This window comes from Drosophila yakuba, chromosome 2R (assembly GCF_016746365.2).
Source record: "Drosophila yakuba strain Tai18E2 chromosome 2R, Prin_Dyak_Tai18E2_2.1, whole genome shotgun sequence".
Classification (NCBI taxonomy): Eukaryota; Metazoa; Arthropoda; class Insecta; order Diptera; family Drosophilidae; genus Drosophila; species Drosophila yakuba.
Genome location: NC_052528.2, coordinates 8262713 through 8277366, shown reverse-complemented (window position 1 = coordinate 8277366; position 14654 = coordinate 8262713). Strand labels below are relative to the sequence as shown.

Below are 14654 nucleotides of genomic sequence, written 5' to 3'. Positions count from 1 at the left end.
CGAATTACTGAAATAAAAACAAGAGAGTACACTATCGTCGAGTTCCCGTTACTCAGTTACTCTGTTCATGGAATATCCGTAGAAATTGGGGGAAAAAAATAAACAAAATTTTAAGTGGTAGCGTGTCCGTTTTGGCTCGACATTCACAGGGACGGGCAGACGGACATAGGCAGATCGACTCTACATGGATCCTGCTCACGAATATTTATACTTTTTATGGTCGGAGACGCTTCCTTCTACCTTTTACATACTTTTCAATGAATCTAGGATACCCTTTTACCCCAAAAGTAACGGGTATAAAAATTAAAAGCGGCGGTCTGCATTCAGAACGTTGTGCATAACATAAGGGTTAAGCGAAAATGCCGTTAGGCATTTCCCGTGGCCTGACCAAGAGAATTTGTATCTGGTCACACTTCACCGAACAAGAATCAAATCTGAACTAAAAGTAAACAATACAACTGCTTTTCCTTTACGATAAGGTGTCCAGAAAGACCACTGGTTCCATTGCCAAGATGACGGACGGCAGCCACTGGCTGAACTGGTGTCGCCTGTGCGCCAAGGACGACGCTCATGGCAACGTAAGGGTGCAAATGAATGGGAATTCCCAGGGAGCCTGGGACAATGTTATGATAATGGCCATTCGCAAGTACTTCGAAGTGCAGGTAAGTCACTAGGGAAAAGGATGTGCTTCTGCAACGATAAGATGAAACATTTGTTCTCCAGGTGCAACTGGAGGATGAGTCAAGCAGCGTGCTGTGCACGGAGTGCTATACGCTCATCAGCGAACTAATCGATTTTGCAGAGCATGTGTCCAAAGTGCAGGACATCTTTGAGGTTCTGCGACGCACTGAAACGGATCACGACCAGCAACTGGATTTGGCTGCACTGCGTCAGCAGTATGGGCTATGCGGGGACGATTGGACGCACATCATCAAGCCTATTCCTGCCCTAGAAATGGAAGCGAGTCTGGACTCTAATAATGCTTATCAAAAACGCGCCAAAACATTGCCTATGCCAGAGACAAGCAGCAAAGAAATCGAAATATCAGAAAGGAAGGCAACCTCCCAATTACCTCAAGCCAAAAAGACACTGGAAATGGAGATACCTAAGCAAGAGTTTATCGACTTGGGCCCCATTCTGTTGGAAAAAAACACAAGTCAACTTGATATAGAGGATGTGCTGGACGAACTGTCTCCAGAAGAACTTTCGCAATCTCGCGTCGACAGCATAATCTCTCCGGTTTCAGTCAAGAATGATGTTAAGTCAGAAATGCTTGACAGCTGTGATGGAGATGCCGAGTTTCAGCCTGTAGATTGCCAGCGAATTGATCTCGCAGTGGCAACGACACCAAATATTTCGGAATCAGCTGCGGAGGAGAAGGCCAAACGGGGTCGCATGGACTGTGAGAAATGTGGGAAAGTCTACAGAAACCGCGCCTCGTATGAGAAACACTTGGAACGCGAGTGCCGCAGGATCGAGCGGCGTGTGAAGGTGGACAAAACGACAACAACCTGTGATATTTGCGACAAAACTCTATCTTCTGCCACTGCGCTAAAGCTCCACAAAGAGGGTATCCACCAGAATGTGAAGCCATACATCTGCGATAGTTGCGGCAAGCAACTGAAGACAATTACAGCACTAAATGAACACAAGCTGGTTCACACGGAAAGTCGTCCTTTCGAGTGCACCGTCTGCAATTCGGGCTTTAAGAACCGCGCGCGTCTAAAGGCCCACTACCAAATTCATGCGGAGCCCAGTTTCGTGTGCAACATTTGCGGCAAAAAGCTGCAGACACGACGCACCTGGAACATGCATAAGGTCGTGCACACGGAGGAGCGTCGCTTGAAGTGTGATGTCTGCGGGGCTCTCTTCAAGCGATCAAAAACGCTTAAGACCCACCTGCTAAGCCACACTGGGCTGCGACCGTATGTTTGCAACTACTGCGGCAAGTCTTTTGCGTGCAACGCCAATTGCCGGTCGCACAAGCTTAAGAAACACCCACAGGAAGTTGAGCAGGAGGATGGAGCAAGGCTGCCCTCTCGCCTCAATGTTCCCACGTTGGAGGAACTTCGCGTTATGTGAGTTTAAATGAAGGAAAACTAGTTTATTGAATTAATTTAAATGCTTTATTTTCAGGACTCAAAAGCTACCAAAGGGGACAGCATAGAGTGTATGCTTTCGACAGAAAACTAGCTTTAGCATGCTATTCAATCTACTTTTATTAAATATAGGTATCATTTAACGAATATCTTTTACCTTTTAGATGGCATCAGATCGGAATGTGCAATCTCCAATTTTCCAAACGTAGATCTAGATATAATTATAGGAAAGTTTTCTTTTAAATTGCCAAGTGGCAAAAACGAAGCAAAACACACTTTCTAATCGAATAATAAAAGGCATCTGAGTTATTTAAAAACAAAATAATTTTATTGTTGTTTAATGGAAATAGAAATTCTTACAATACAATTGTTGTTGCTGGTTGTTCTTGTTGTTTGGTTTAATATTAATGTTACACAACATTTTTTAAATGTTAATTAATACCATATTTTAATATAATAATAATTTCATGTTTTTCATTTTTTAATTACTTCGAAAATTGTGGCCCCTAAGCATTAAAAAGACTTTTATTTCCTTCTTTTATTATATTTCAAGTTCTCGCTGACGCTGTTTACTTTGCCATTGGATCTTTGAGCACAGTTTAAAATCTGTCATATCCAATTCAAATAGGTGTTTTTGAACTCGCCACTCTAGCAAATTTCAGCTTTTAATAAATTATTATGATTCGTTCTCTGTTTTACGTTTCCCACATGTATAAAAATATTCATATATAATTTACTGTAAGTACTTTTTGTTTCTCTTACACATTACATTAATGAGTTGTTATTTTGGGTTTGCCTTAATGTTTTATATATAGGTATATATATAAAATGCGCATACAGTTGGAATCTTAGGTAATAATAATAGTTAATGAGTTAATAACGTTCACATTCAATTACATCGTATTCAATTTAGTTACGATTATGATTATATTTTAATTTTTTTCTTGACGAGTTTAAATAAATTACAAAGAAAACAGTTGGTTGTGCTCAAAAATGTAGAAAATTCAAGTTAAATGCTTTTTGGTTTCGTTTTTTCAAAAAAGTTTCTTGGTTTACGGGCTTATTACATTTAATTTTGCTGGATTTGCGGGAAAGATGGATTAGTGTCTAGTGTTGAATGACTGATGATGACTGGGTGATAGATGATTGATTGAGTGACTGACTGAGTGAGTATCATGCAGGGTATCTGTATCTGTATCTGAGGAGCCGAGCTGAGCTGATCCTGGCAGTAAGTTAAGTTAAGTCAGTTACAAACTTAAACCGAATTGTAATTGCTCTGTACTGTGGTTAAATCTTTGTATGCATGTTAGAAACAGTATATGGCATATAGTATGCATTTGGTGGGCGTGTATATATTTCTTTTTATTTTCCTTTTCATTTCAACGCAAAAAGTTAACAATTTCCTCGTTCGAAACAGCTGAGAATGGCCTGCCTGACAAAGTCTACATGTAATATAGATTTATATTTATAAGTATTGAATAAAAATGCCAACCCTCAATGATATACATTATTTGCTTGTCAGTCCATATTTTCCACATTTTCTTGTCACTTGCTTTAACATTTTTTTCTTTTCGTTTTTCTTTCTATTTGTATTTCTTACGTGTAAAACAAAATTTGAGCGAAATATACGATTTGTAACTGAACGTACAGTGTAAACAATTAACCATAAAGAAAACATATTACTTTAGCTGATAAAATGTCTTAGTTTCATATGACAACGTAGTATATGAAAGCCATTTAAGCAACACCCTGTATATAGAATTCACTTCTTTCTTTTTTTTTGTGTATGTTCAAATTTAACTTGGCTTTAGCGAGTAATTCAAATTGGGGGAGACATAAAAATCAATCCTTACACGGAAAATTGATAAATCGTTAGCTAAACATAATATATATGTGTATACAAAGAAAACTTAATTATAACGACATTTAACATTAGATTGGTGTTCCTTTTCTTTTTCCTTTTTCTGTTTCATTTTTGTTTTATTTAATATTAATAATAATTAATTATAAAAATACATATATGTATGCATGATGACTAGATGATGATACCATGATCGGCTTAGTTGCACTATATAGCGTTATTAATATTAAAATCTATGCTGAATGATTGATTATGATTAAGATGAGCTAACATTTATGCATATTTCAATGATTTAGCAACGTTGATTCTTGTCTGTGTGAATTCTTTGTGTGCGGTTCGACCGTAGAGACTCATTTACACTAATTGCAAATACATTAATATTTATATAATTTTTGAGTCCCAAAATTGATTTAAAATAATTGCGTAACGTAAACTTGTCCATGCATCGCCTTTACATTACATCTTCCTTTCTTCAACAACAAATTCAACATAACACAATGGGGAATGTTTGGTAATTACAAATATTTCGTTTCTCTTGCTTTTCTATTTCAAATGAAATGTTGCTGTATTCTGTCTGCCAAGTAGCTCTTGCTGGTTTCATTGATGTTGCTGTGCAATTTGTGCAATACTGCAAGAAATAAAATTAAAAATTAAATAAATCAAATGGTTTCATGAAAAAATAGAAAGGTGTCCATCTTAAATTGGATAGAAATATAATTACAACGTGATATCAAAATATACTTTAAAAGGTTTAAGGTTACCAAACGCAGTTCCGTTTTAATCAATAATTACCTCAACAAAAAATGGTTGATAAACAGAAGTATTTTCAAGCTTCCTATTTAGTTATTGCATAATACATTGCCCATTTGGTTTTCATTTAAAGTTAGATAAACTTTTTCTTAAAATGATCTGCTTAAAAATTATGCTTTAGTTAGTTTTTTGCGTATTTTTAGAGTTTGTTTTCAATATGTCGTTTTTCTTTAAAAATTACAAAAATGCTTGGGATATGAATTTTTTTTTTTAGTCTTTTTTTATTTTTTGTAATCTTCAATAGGAAGAATAAGCAGCTAACAACAAACAGTTTATATGCCTTACTTTGCGTATATGCATTATTATTAAAGATTATATGCACGGATGTATATAAATATTTTATTTGCAGCTAGAAAAATTAGCGAAAATATTCATTTCATGTTCTTGTTTGTCTTGCGCATTTCGAGATTTGGTTTTTAGTTTATTGAGAGTGATAATCCGCATTCGGCTTAAGTCAATTTAGTTATAGTTTCTCAGTTTAAACAAGTGCATAGGGAGAAAAAAAAGCGGAAGGAAACGGAAAATCTGTTCAGAAAAATTCCCTAAACGAGTCTTATGGTTATTTTATTTCACAAGAGTGTTTCATATTTTCATATTTTTTCACGTTTACGTTTTTGAAGCAGTCTAAGATTTTGTTGTTTTTGAGTGTTAAAAAACTGTTGAGTTCACTACTAAGTGGCTTGTTTTCTAGCCTTAAACACACACATAAATATAGTTTTTATACTCGTAGATATACAAGAATGTAGCGTTAAGTAGCCTAAAGTGTAAAATGTATTACAGATGGAGAGGTCCTGGACTTAATCCGGGGCTTCAACGTCAACTTGTTTTATTTTATAATTTAATATAGTAGCAACATTATAAATATAAATAGTCATATATATGTATGTATATGTGTATAATTTGTTGTGTAAATCCTTTCAATTCGTGTATAAAATCAGTCATAGTTAATTATTTTGTTTGGTATTTATCATTTATGTTTATGTTAGTTGTTATGTGGGTTTGGATTGCTACTTGAATGTTCGATGAAGTTCTTGACCAAGCGCTAAAAAGGTCTAAATAAATTATCCAATGAATCGATATTGTTCCTCAATTTCTAATCTACTTAATCGTAGAGATAGCCTACATCTAATGCGAAAAAAGGGAAACTAATAGGGCAATGAACCGATCATTTGTCATTAATGCTATGTTGAGTTACGTACAAATTACAGACATCCAAACAGACACTACTCAAGCATGCATATTAAATATATTTGGTTTCCCGTATCTCTTGCCTATTATCCACTGAAAACATTTGACGGAATATCATAATTGAAGTCCTACTTATTGAAAAGGTCCAGGCACGATCGAAAAACGATTTCAGATCTGTTTGAAAGGGTAACTCTGATCTGAGATTGTTTTACGTTGGGTGCTGGACAAAAAGTATACACACACACACTCAATGGTTATTCAATTAGCTGCATATATCTATATGGTATGTTGTTAATAATTTAGTGGTTTAAGCATTTCGTTCGGAGCTTTCGTAGTCTAATGCATATTCTTATAATACTTAAAAACACTTCTACGAAGCCAGTTTGAATTTTAATTTACTTTTGGATTTCGGTTGCATTCATTATACTCGTAGTTTGCTGCTGTTTTGCCATTCCGCCGCTATCGCTTTCGAATCAGAACTGCTGCCGCCGATCTACTAGAACTTGTACAAAATTTAAATTCCATACAAACATGCTCAACAATGCAGACAAATGACTTTGATTTACGTTTTGTTCCGTTCCTTAATAACATTTATCAAAAATATAAACTACAATTAAAATGATTCCTCAGATATGACATACAAACACCAATATGCTCGTACTTATACATCCTAACATCTAGTTCTGTTCTGCGTAACTTGTGCCTGACAGTCTCTTTCTTAACGAACCCCAAAAAGAGAGTGAGATCGATCCGTAGATGGACCGATCCCGATTCGATTTCGCTTCGATTCGATCCGATCCGATTCGATTCGATTCCGTTCAACATTCATAGAGAGCTCCTAACAATCACAAAAATAATAGTAGCCATAATACGATTACGAGTACATGTAATGTGGTGGCCGCCTTCGACACCAGCATGCATTGCCATTTATTAAACAACACTTACACTTAGCACTACTCAAATGGTGGAGTTACTTTACTTTTGAATTTCCATCTCAGAATTTTCCTTACATTTTTGGCGTCCTGTTTCCTTCTTTTTATTTTTTATTTATTTTGCTTGTTTTGTTTCTTTTGTTTGGTGACACGAGACTTTGGCCCAAAAAACTAATCACAAATGGCGACACACGCAAAGTGCCCAACTACATATACTATATCGGCAATGTTAACATACATAAATTTATAAATTTATATATATATAGAGCGAGATACCAAAGCAAGTGTCATGGGGCACTTAACGCCCAGTTTGGTTATATAGAGGGTTAGAGCACAGTTAATTGGCGGTATAAATGGTTTACATATCATATCGATCTGGAGTATCGCAAATAAAACTGCTAGTATAGTTAGTTTTGATAGCTCACTGTGCTATGGTTACACACTGTATCTTATAGGTATGTATATATAAATAATTTTTGTTTTTCCACATTCCTCTAGAGTTGTGTTGTTGCTCCTTACCCGAGATTTAAATATATAGAAATATATATTTAAAAAACTTTTTTCGGTTTTCCATTTTTGTGGTTGCACAGTCTATTAGATTCTCAATTCATCAATTTGTTTATCAACATACATTCACATATATATTCATATAAAGATTAAATAGTTTACCACTACAATATATAGATCTCAGGGGTGGTCGGGGGCAGGAAAAGAAAGGATAAGAGAGGAAAGGAAAATCGGAAAATCGGGGTTAACAACATCGCATCTGTTCAGATCGAAATATAACCAATGCTAAGCTAAAAATGCTAAGAAAATAAGGAAATAAGAAAATATTCAAATCAAATGAAAGTAAAATAAAGAAAAACAGTTTGTTGGTTCTTTTTGTCAGAATAAGTATAAAATCTTTAATGGTTTTTCAGTTGGTTTTTGTGGCATTTGTTGGGTTGTGTTTTGTGTGGGCTTTTACAACATTTTCGTGGAGCAGATGTATGCTGTCTATTGTTTATAGTTTGTTATAATTAAAATAGTCGTAATCATGTGTGTTGTGTCCCATGTTGTGTGTTTGTAGTTCGTTTGTTGTATAACATTTAAAAATGTAATAATAATAATAGTTGATAAACATAAAAACAAAGTTATGCAAGCACAAAATACAAATAAAACTTCTTTTTCAGAAACTGCTTGTGCACGCTAAAATGCTAATAATAAATACATTTAAATAGTACGCATTAGGCCGTAATAATTACCATCAATTTGCAGTATCTTATGTGTTTCAGTTTTAGTTTAAGTTTTATTTTCAACAATTTTTATATAAAAAAATTTCAACAGTTTTTGTGTATTTTTTTAGTTTACTTTTTTTTGGCTGTCAAGTAAAAAGTGTTCCTCACACAAAAAACGTACAATACTATGTTTAAACCCTTCATCGTTATTACAGCTACCATTACATCGATACATTATCTTCAATACAATAGGTCAATTAAAGTCAATTAAGAATACAACAAGAAAGAACTAAAAAAAATATATTTTCGTATATTTAATAATCTCACTTAAGTAAATACACACAAAACATAAGTAATTATCAAATAATTCAAATGATAGGTCATGCAAATCAGAAATTACACAGAGCAAAGCGTTTTTTCAAAACAAACAAGAGAACGGGAAACTATTTTAGTTAAATACTACGTGTTTAATACAATAATGTTAAATTATACTCAAGAAATCTAATACCTGCTTATGTGTGGGCGTGTCAATGGGGACGACATGGGTTTAAGGTGTGGGGTTCGCGTTCCAAGCAAAACCAACAAAAATACATATTGATTACTTTTAAAATTACAAAATAAACATTTTTTAAATGCTGTTCCTGTTAATGTTGCGTTTGTAGTCTCAAAAAGTTGTTTTTCCTTGCCTTAATAGTATATTCACTTTAAATATCTAACGACCTAACTTCCTTTTAACTAACCCCTAAAGAACACTTGTTAGCTCTGCAATCATTCGAGGCCTATGCCTATATTCCTATCCAAGTAAATGCTTTAACTAAATCATTGCAAGTAAGAGTCCATGTACATACAGTGCGTAACAGAGCAAGGATACGTGAATGTCCTTCGAATGTCTGAACAACCTATTAGATCCCGATTGTTGCGCACTGTGTGGCTTTCGTATTTAGTCCCTACTACTGTCAAGGAAGAAAACATAAATAAGCAATTGGTCTGGCTTGGCTGGGTATTCCCTATTCGCGGTTTCTTCTTTATAACTATTAAATTATTTGAGATTTTTGATTTACTGATTTAAGTGTGTATCGTATATTAATAGACATATTTAATTGTATAATTATAATAGTTATAAATGTTTCAAGTCTTCTGCGCTGATTGCCAACTTTTAGTTAAATGTTACTTTTAAATACTCAATTAGATCTATGCACACCCTTAAGATAATTCGATTTCGCACTCCAAGTAGCCACTAACTGCGAGGGAGGAGGGGTAGAGCTTGAAAAACATTTGCTTGGTGTACATAAATATCGCCTTATTTTGTTTGATATACACATTTCAATGTTTATTTAAATTCAATTTGACAACAAATAATTTTTTTTGTATAATATAGTTATATAGTTTGGGGCAAAACAACAAATTCGTCCGTGTTTCTTTCGAACAAATACAATTATTTAAAAAAAAATAAATGCCTAAACAAAAAATAGTTCAACAATCAAGAACAAAAATTTCAACTATTTTCAGTGCGTTTAGTTGTTTTTGTTTAAATTAAAGAAACGGAAATGGGTTTTGTCTGCATTATTATTAGGGGTATTCCATCTTTTTTTTCCTCTGTCATGGGTACAATAAAACAATGAAAAACATAAATTCTAAGCGAGTATAAAAATTGTGAATTGTTGTTTGTGTCGCGGATCGGGTTGGGTTGATTTCGTAAAGAAGTAGCAAACATGTCTTAGAAGGTAATTAATTAATGTATACATATAAATAATCAGTAATCAATAAGTGGTATAATCAAAAATAATTTATAAACGTAAAAAACAGTTATATAATATATAATGGATCAAATGTTTATGCAATCAAAAATAATAATAACAAACAATTTGCGCAATCATATATCTAAGAATTACAATCAATTATTAATTAATTAATGCTCGATACGCGGCTCCATTTCTTTTTGACATTTCATAAGCGGTTATTTGTTAAGTTTATATTAAATCAACTTCTTTTTTTTTTTTTTTTTTTTTTTCTTTTTTTTTGCTTGCAGTCGGCAACGAACATAAAAAAGTGGAGGGATTTTTGCTGGTATTCATATAGTTAAAAGTGTCATTTCTTTTGTTTGTTTCTGGTGTTTTTGCTTGCTTTTGTTTGGTGCGCTTCTAATCGACAGCCAAAACGAATAAGAGACGACTTGCACGCGAGATAGGAGGGTGAAGTGAGAAGTGTGCAAAGATATAGAGGCGGCGGCACTATCCGATTTGAACATGAACATGAATACACAATATATATATTTATCATAAACAAGTACGCACAAAATAAAAACTAAGCTTAACAGTGTAAATATATATAAAAAAATAAAACAAAATTCAACAATAATTTAAAAGATAATAAAAATCATTCCAACAGTGTGCGTGTGTGTTATTACATAGCGAGCAAAGTCTAAGGCTATGAGAGATGACAGATTGGGGGAGATAGGGGCTTATAGATTTCGATTTCAACTTCGATTGTGTAGATTTAGAATTAGAGCTGGAGAGACCGCGCAAGTCAGACTATTGAGAACTTAGCCTATAGAAGTAGTGAGAGCCGGACCACAGATCCTCCTCCTTTCCGGACTCACATCCATGGAGTGTGTGTCTGTGTGTTTACATACCCACTGGTGCCAGTTGGACATAGCGATATATGTAGAGCCGATAGTCCTTGCTGGCCAGCACCACACTTCCGTCGTCCATGAGCGCCACATCGAAGCACTGGGCGTGCTTCACCTTTGACTCGAGCGCCGAAATCAGCTGCCCGTCCTGCGTGAAGATCGTCAGGTTGAAGTTGTTGTGGTTGTCCGCGATGAGGATCTCCCCGTTCGAGTTGATCCCGACGCCAATTGGGTAGTTCGTTATCCCTTCGCCGCCAATCTGCCGCAGATACTGGCCCTCGTAGTTGAACACCTTGACGCAGTGCGCCCGATTGTCGCTGATGAAGATCTCCTGCTTGTCGTTGACCACCACGCCGTTGGGGAATTCAAGGTGCTTAGAGCAACCGAACTTGTGCAGCACATTGCCGTTCTGATCAAAGATGATCACACGCATCACCTTGCACTCCACCACAATTATTCGTCCCTTGTTGTCCACGGTCACGCCGCGAGGATGCTGCAGAATAGTGGCCCCGAACTTCCTCACAAACTGACCGTACTGGTTGTAGATCTGGATCTGGTGCGTGGGCGAGCGCTCGGTAACAATAATATCGCCGGAATTGCGTACCACGGCAACGCGGTTCGGATACAGCAGCTGCGAGTCACGCTTGCCGCACTCCCCAAACTGGAACTTAAAGCGTCCCTCCTTGTCGAAGATCTGAATGCGGTGGTTGTTTGTATCCGCAACAATGATGTCATTTTGAGCATTTACCGCCACACCACTAGGCTCTGTGAACTGGCCCTCCATCACGCCGAATTCTCCAAACTTGCAATGGTAAATCATCTTCTGGCGCTTGATCTGCGACTTGGGCGGATAGATAGTGGCCGAAAGCAGTTTGTTGGTAAGGTCCAGCAGCGATTCTGAACTCACGGTACTTCCGCCGGCTCCAGCGCCACTAACCACGGATCCTCCAACAGCAGACAGACTGGCAAAGGCATCGGCCACTGCAGAGCTACCAGACACGCCGCTTGTCACCGATGAAAAGAGGTTGTCGCTTCCGCCGTTGCTCCACTTTTCGTAGGGATTGTAGTGGGCCACGGCACTGGCTGCGGATCCATTGCTGCCGGTGTAGCCACCGCCACCCCGCTTAGGCATTAGCTCGCCGAAATGCTGTTCCACTGCCAGGGCGTTGCGATCGCGACCGGTCAGCAGAAGTCCTCCGTTGCTAAAGGCACCCACTGCTCCACCTGCACTAGAGCTGCTATCCAACAAGCTGGCGCCACTCAATCCAAGACCCAAGCCATGCAGGGACGATTGCGCCTGCAGCTGTTGATGATGGGCCGTCTGGTGATGATTGTGGTGGCCATGATGGTGTGACTGTTGGTGGTGGCCATGGTGACCACTTCCCGCACTGCTGGCACTGCTATTGCTGGCGCTCTGTGTTGGCCGGGCGATTGGCGGCTGCTTTCCATGGCCATTGCTCGTCAGGCTCATGCCAGTAGGTCCACCGTCTGAGCTGTTTGCTCGAATGTATCCAAATGTGTTGCGCACGCCGGCCTGAATCGACTGATAGTTGGACATAAACTCTATCTCGAAGGGTAGCTGCATCTCCTGAATGCCCGTCTGTAGTTGCTGTTCCAGGGATTTGCGCAGAAGAAGGGCCTCTGCCAGCAAGGATGATGGCGGAGCAGGACTCCGCTCTACCGCCTCACAGGTGGCCAGTCCCTTATCGATCAAGTCGCGGGAGCGTTGCTGCCACGAATTGTTGCTGTTAACCTTGGCGGTGTACAGCGTTTCCAGTTCCTTAAGCAGTTCTGTCTTGCGCTCATCCAGCATTGATGCGAAGAACTGGTGCGTCTCGTTCAGCTCGTTGTGCGCCTTTTGGTACTGCAGCTTCACCTTCGTGAGAGTCTGGTCCGAATTTCCAGCAATGCCGACAATCTCGCCAATTTTGCCACGCATATCGGCGAGTAAAGTCTGCAAAGCTGTCTCGTTGGCCGAGGATCCCGAAGTGGTTGCCATTCCGGGTGACTGCACGTTCTCCAGTTCGTGGAGACCTGTGGAGTGCTCCAATACAATGCACTCCTTGCACACCAGGATGCAGCAGGTGCGGCAACTGAACTTGAGCAGCTCCTGTTTGTGTCGGGGGCAGAAGAGTTGTCTCTGCTGCTGTTGCTGCTGTTGTTGTTGTGGGTGCAGTGAACCATAGATACTATCCTCGCGCTGTTGTTCCTGGGAATTCGCCTGTGCGGCGGCTGCCAGTACAATCTTCGAGAGTTGCGACATGGGCTGCGCCGGCAGCAATTGTTGCTGCTGCTGTTGCTGTTGTTGCGAGTCAAGCTGTTGCTGCTGCTGCTGCAGCATCATGGTCAGCGAACTAGCGTACTTAAACTCATTTGATGCCGGATTGTTGCTGGGCGATCCAACGGACAGTGGAGTGCCAGTGGTGCTCGCTTCAAAACCCTTAATCAGGCACACATTGTGTCCGTTAAAGCAGTGCATAAACTCATGAGCAGTTACACAATTGGCGCACAAATAGCTCTGGCAATCGAAACACTTGGCCACCGCGTCGCTGCACTTGCTCTTGCAGGCGGTGCAACGTGGCGGAGATCCATTGGTGGATGTGTTGCTCGGAGAGCTGTTGCTGCTGCTTCCCTTGCCGGCTCCCACGACCAGACTGCTGATGCCCGAGTTGCCGCCATTGTTTGAGGACTGAAGATTACTGCCGATAACGCCTGGTCCATTGCTGCTAGCAACATTGTTGGCGCTGATCACACTGCTACTGGTACTGCCGCAACCGCTGAGGCCGCTGGTCGAGGAGCTGGACGATGACGAAGACGAGGATGAGGACGATGACGACGAGCAGGAGGACGAGCTGGCCGAAGAGCTGGACGAGACGGAGGCCGAAATGGGATGATGGCCATTGATAACCGTCACCTCAGAGCGTGACTTTACGCTGCTGCCGCCCGTGTACTCATCACTGCAAATTGCAGAATCGCTGGCCGGAGGCGATGAACCGCTCAACGTGAGCGGAGAGTCTGATAGATAGCCGGCGTGTTCATACGATTCAATCGAGTTCGCCCCGCCGCGCATCGAGTCCAGAGATGGTGTCGGTGAGGACGCCATCTTTGTGCTGTAAGTGCCGTCAGTGGCTCCGTTTACCTTTAGAAGTAACAGCTGCAAAAAGAAAGAGCAAGTGTAAGGATTATTTAAAATGGTAGATATCGATTTAAGTTTTTGCACAATAAGAATGAACAATCGTAGCATTGGTTTCAGTTCTGTCTGTCCCAACCACAATAATTTTTTTTGCCTGCTCTCCCCTATTTCCATCCCTGAAATCGACTGACCCATGAGTCACCTGCGGTCCTTGTCTTTTATCCTTGTGAGTCAGCCTTTCCGACACTTGAAGCAAAACGTTTTGGCATTTCCATGGCCCCTCCAAATAAACAAATATGCCACACCCACAAACAACGGCTCTTTTCCTTAGTCATCCCCCCTTTGTTATCATAATTTGTAGTTAATTGCCTCCTTCCAACCGGCCTGTTCCATCTAATCCCCCAAAGCACGACAGCTGTGAACCGTGTTTTATTAAACATCTTCGAAGACAGTTGAAAGGTATGTGGCTTGTGTCTTCCCCCTGGTATTACTATTTCCTCAGCCCAACACACTGAATCGAATCAAACTAGGACTCGGGCCCCCACGGAATGCTTTTAAACACAATTCCAATTTCTTACGGCAGAGTGGAGAAGCGGGGCTAAAAGTGAATCTGTACGCTTGGATGAAAGGACTTTGACCGGGTAGGAAATCGCTGCCCTTCTAAATCTACCACCTCCCAACCTTTATCCTTGCGCGGAGACGGACACAAATGCAATAAACGCACGCACAGACAGACAGACGGGCAGGACACCCCGTAATCATAATTTTACTTCCCCTTTTCACTG

At 39.2% G+C, this 14654-nt stretch overlaps 2 protein-coding genes across 4 annotated transcripts in view; one reads left to right on the top strand and one right to left on the bottom strand.

Annotated features, from left to right (window-relative positions):
- Window positions 1–402: 402 nt before the first annotated feature.
- LOC6529683 (zinc finger protein weckle) lies at window positions 403–2421 on the top strand. The gene is made up of 3 exons (XM_002090640.4): window positions 403–662; window positions 724–2078; window positions 2137–2421. The coding sequence occupies exons 1-3, from the start codon at window positions 513–515 to the stop codon at window positions 2165–2167; spliced, it is 1536 nt and encodes a 511-aa protein (XP_002090676.1). The 5' UTR covers window positions 403–512; the 3' UTR covers window positions 2168–2421.
- Window positions 2422–7766: 5345 nt separating this feature from the next.
- Window positions 7767–14654, bottom strand: part of LOC6529682 (brain tumor protein) — a 32430-nt gene continuing 25542 nt past the window's right edge. For all 3 annotated transcript variants that reach the window (XM_039372270.1, XM_002090639.4, XM_039372271.1), the window contains one exon: window positions 7767–13890. In XM_039372270.1, the coding sequence (XP_039228204.1) occupies window positions 10732–13839 (3108 nt within the window). In that variant the 5' untranslated portion in view covers window positions 13840–13890 and the 3' untranslated portion in view covers window positions 7767–10731. The remainder of the gene's footprint in view (window positions 13891–14654) is intronic.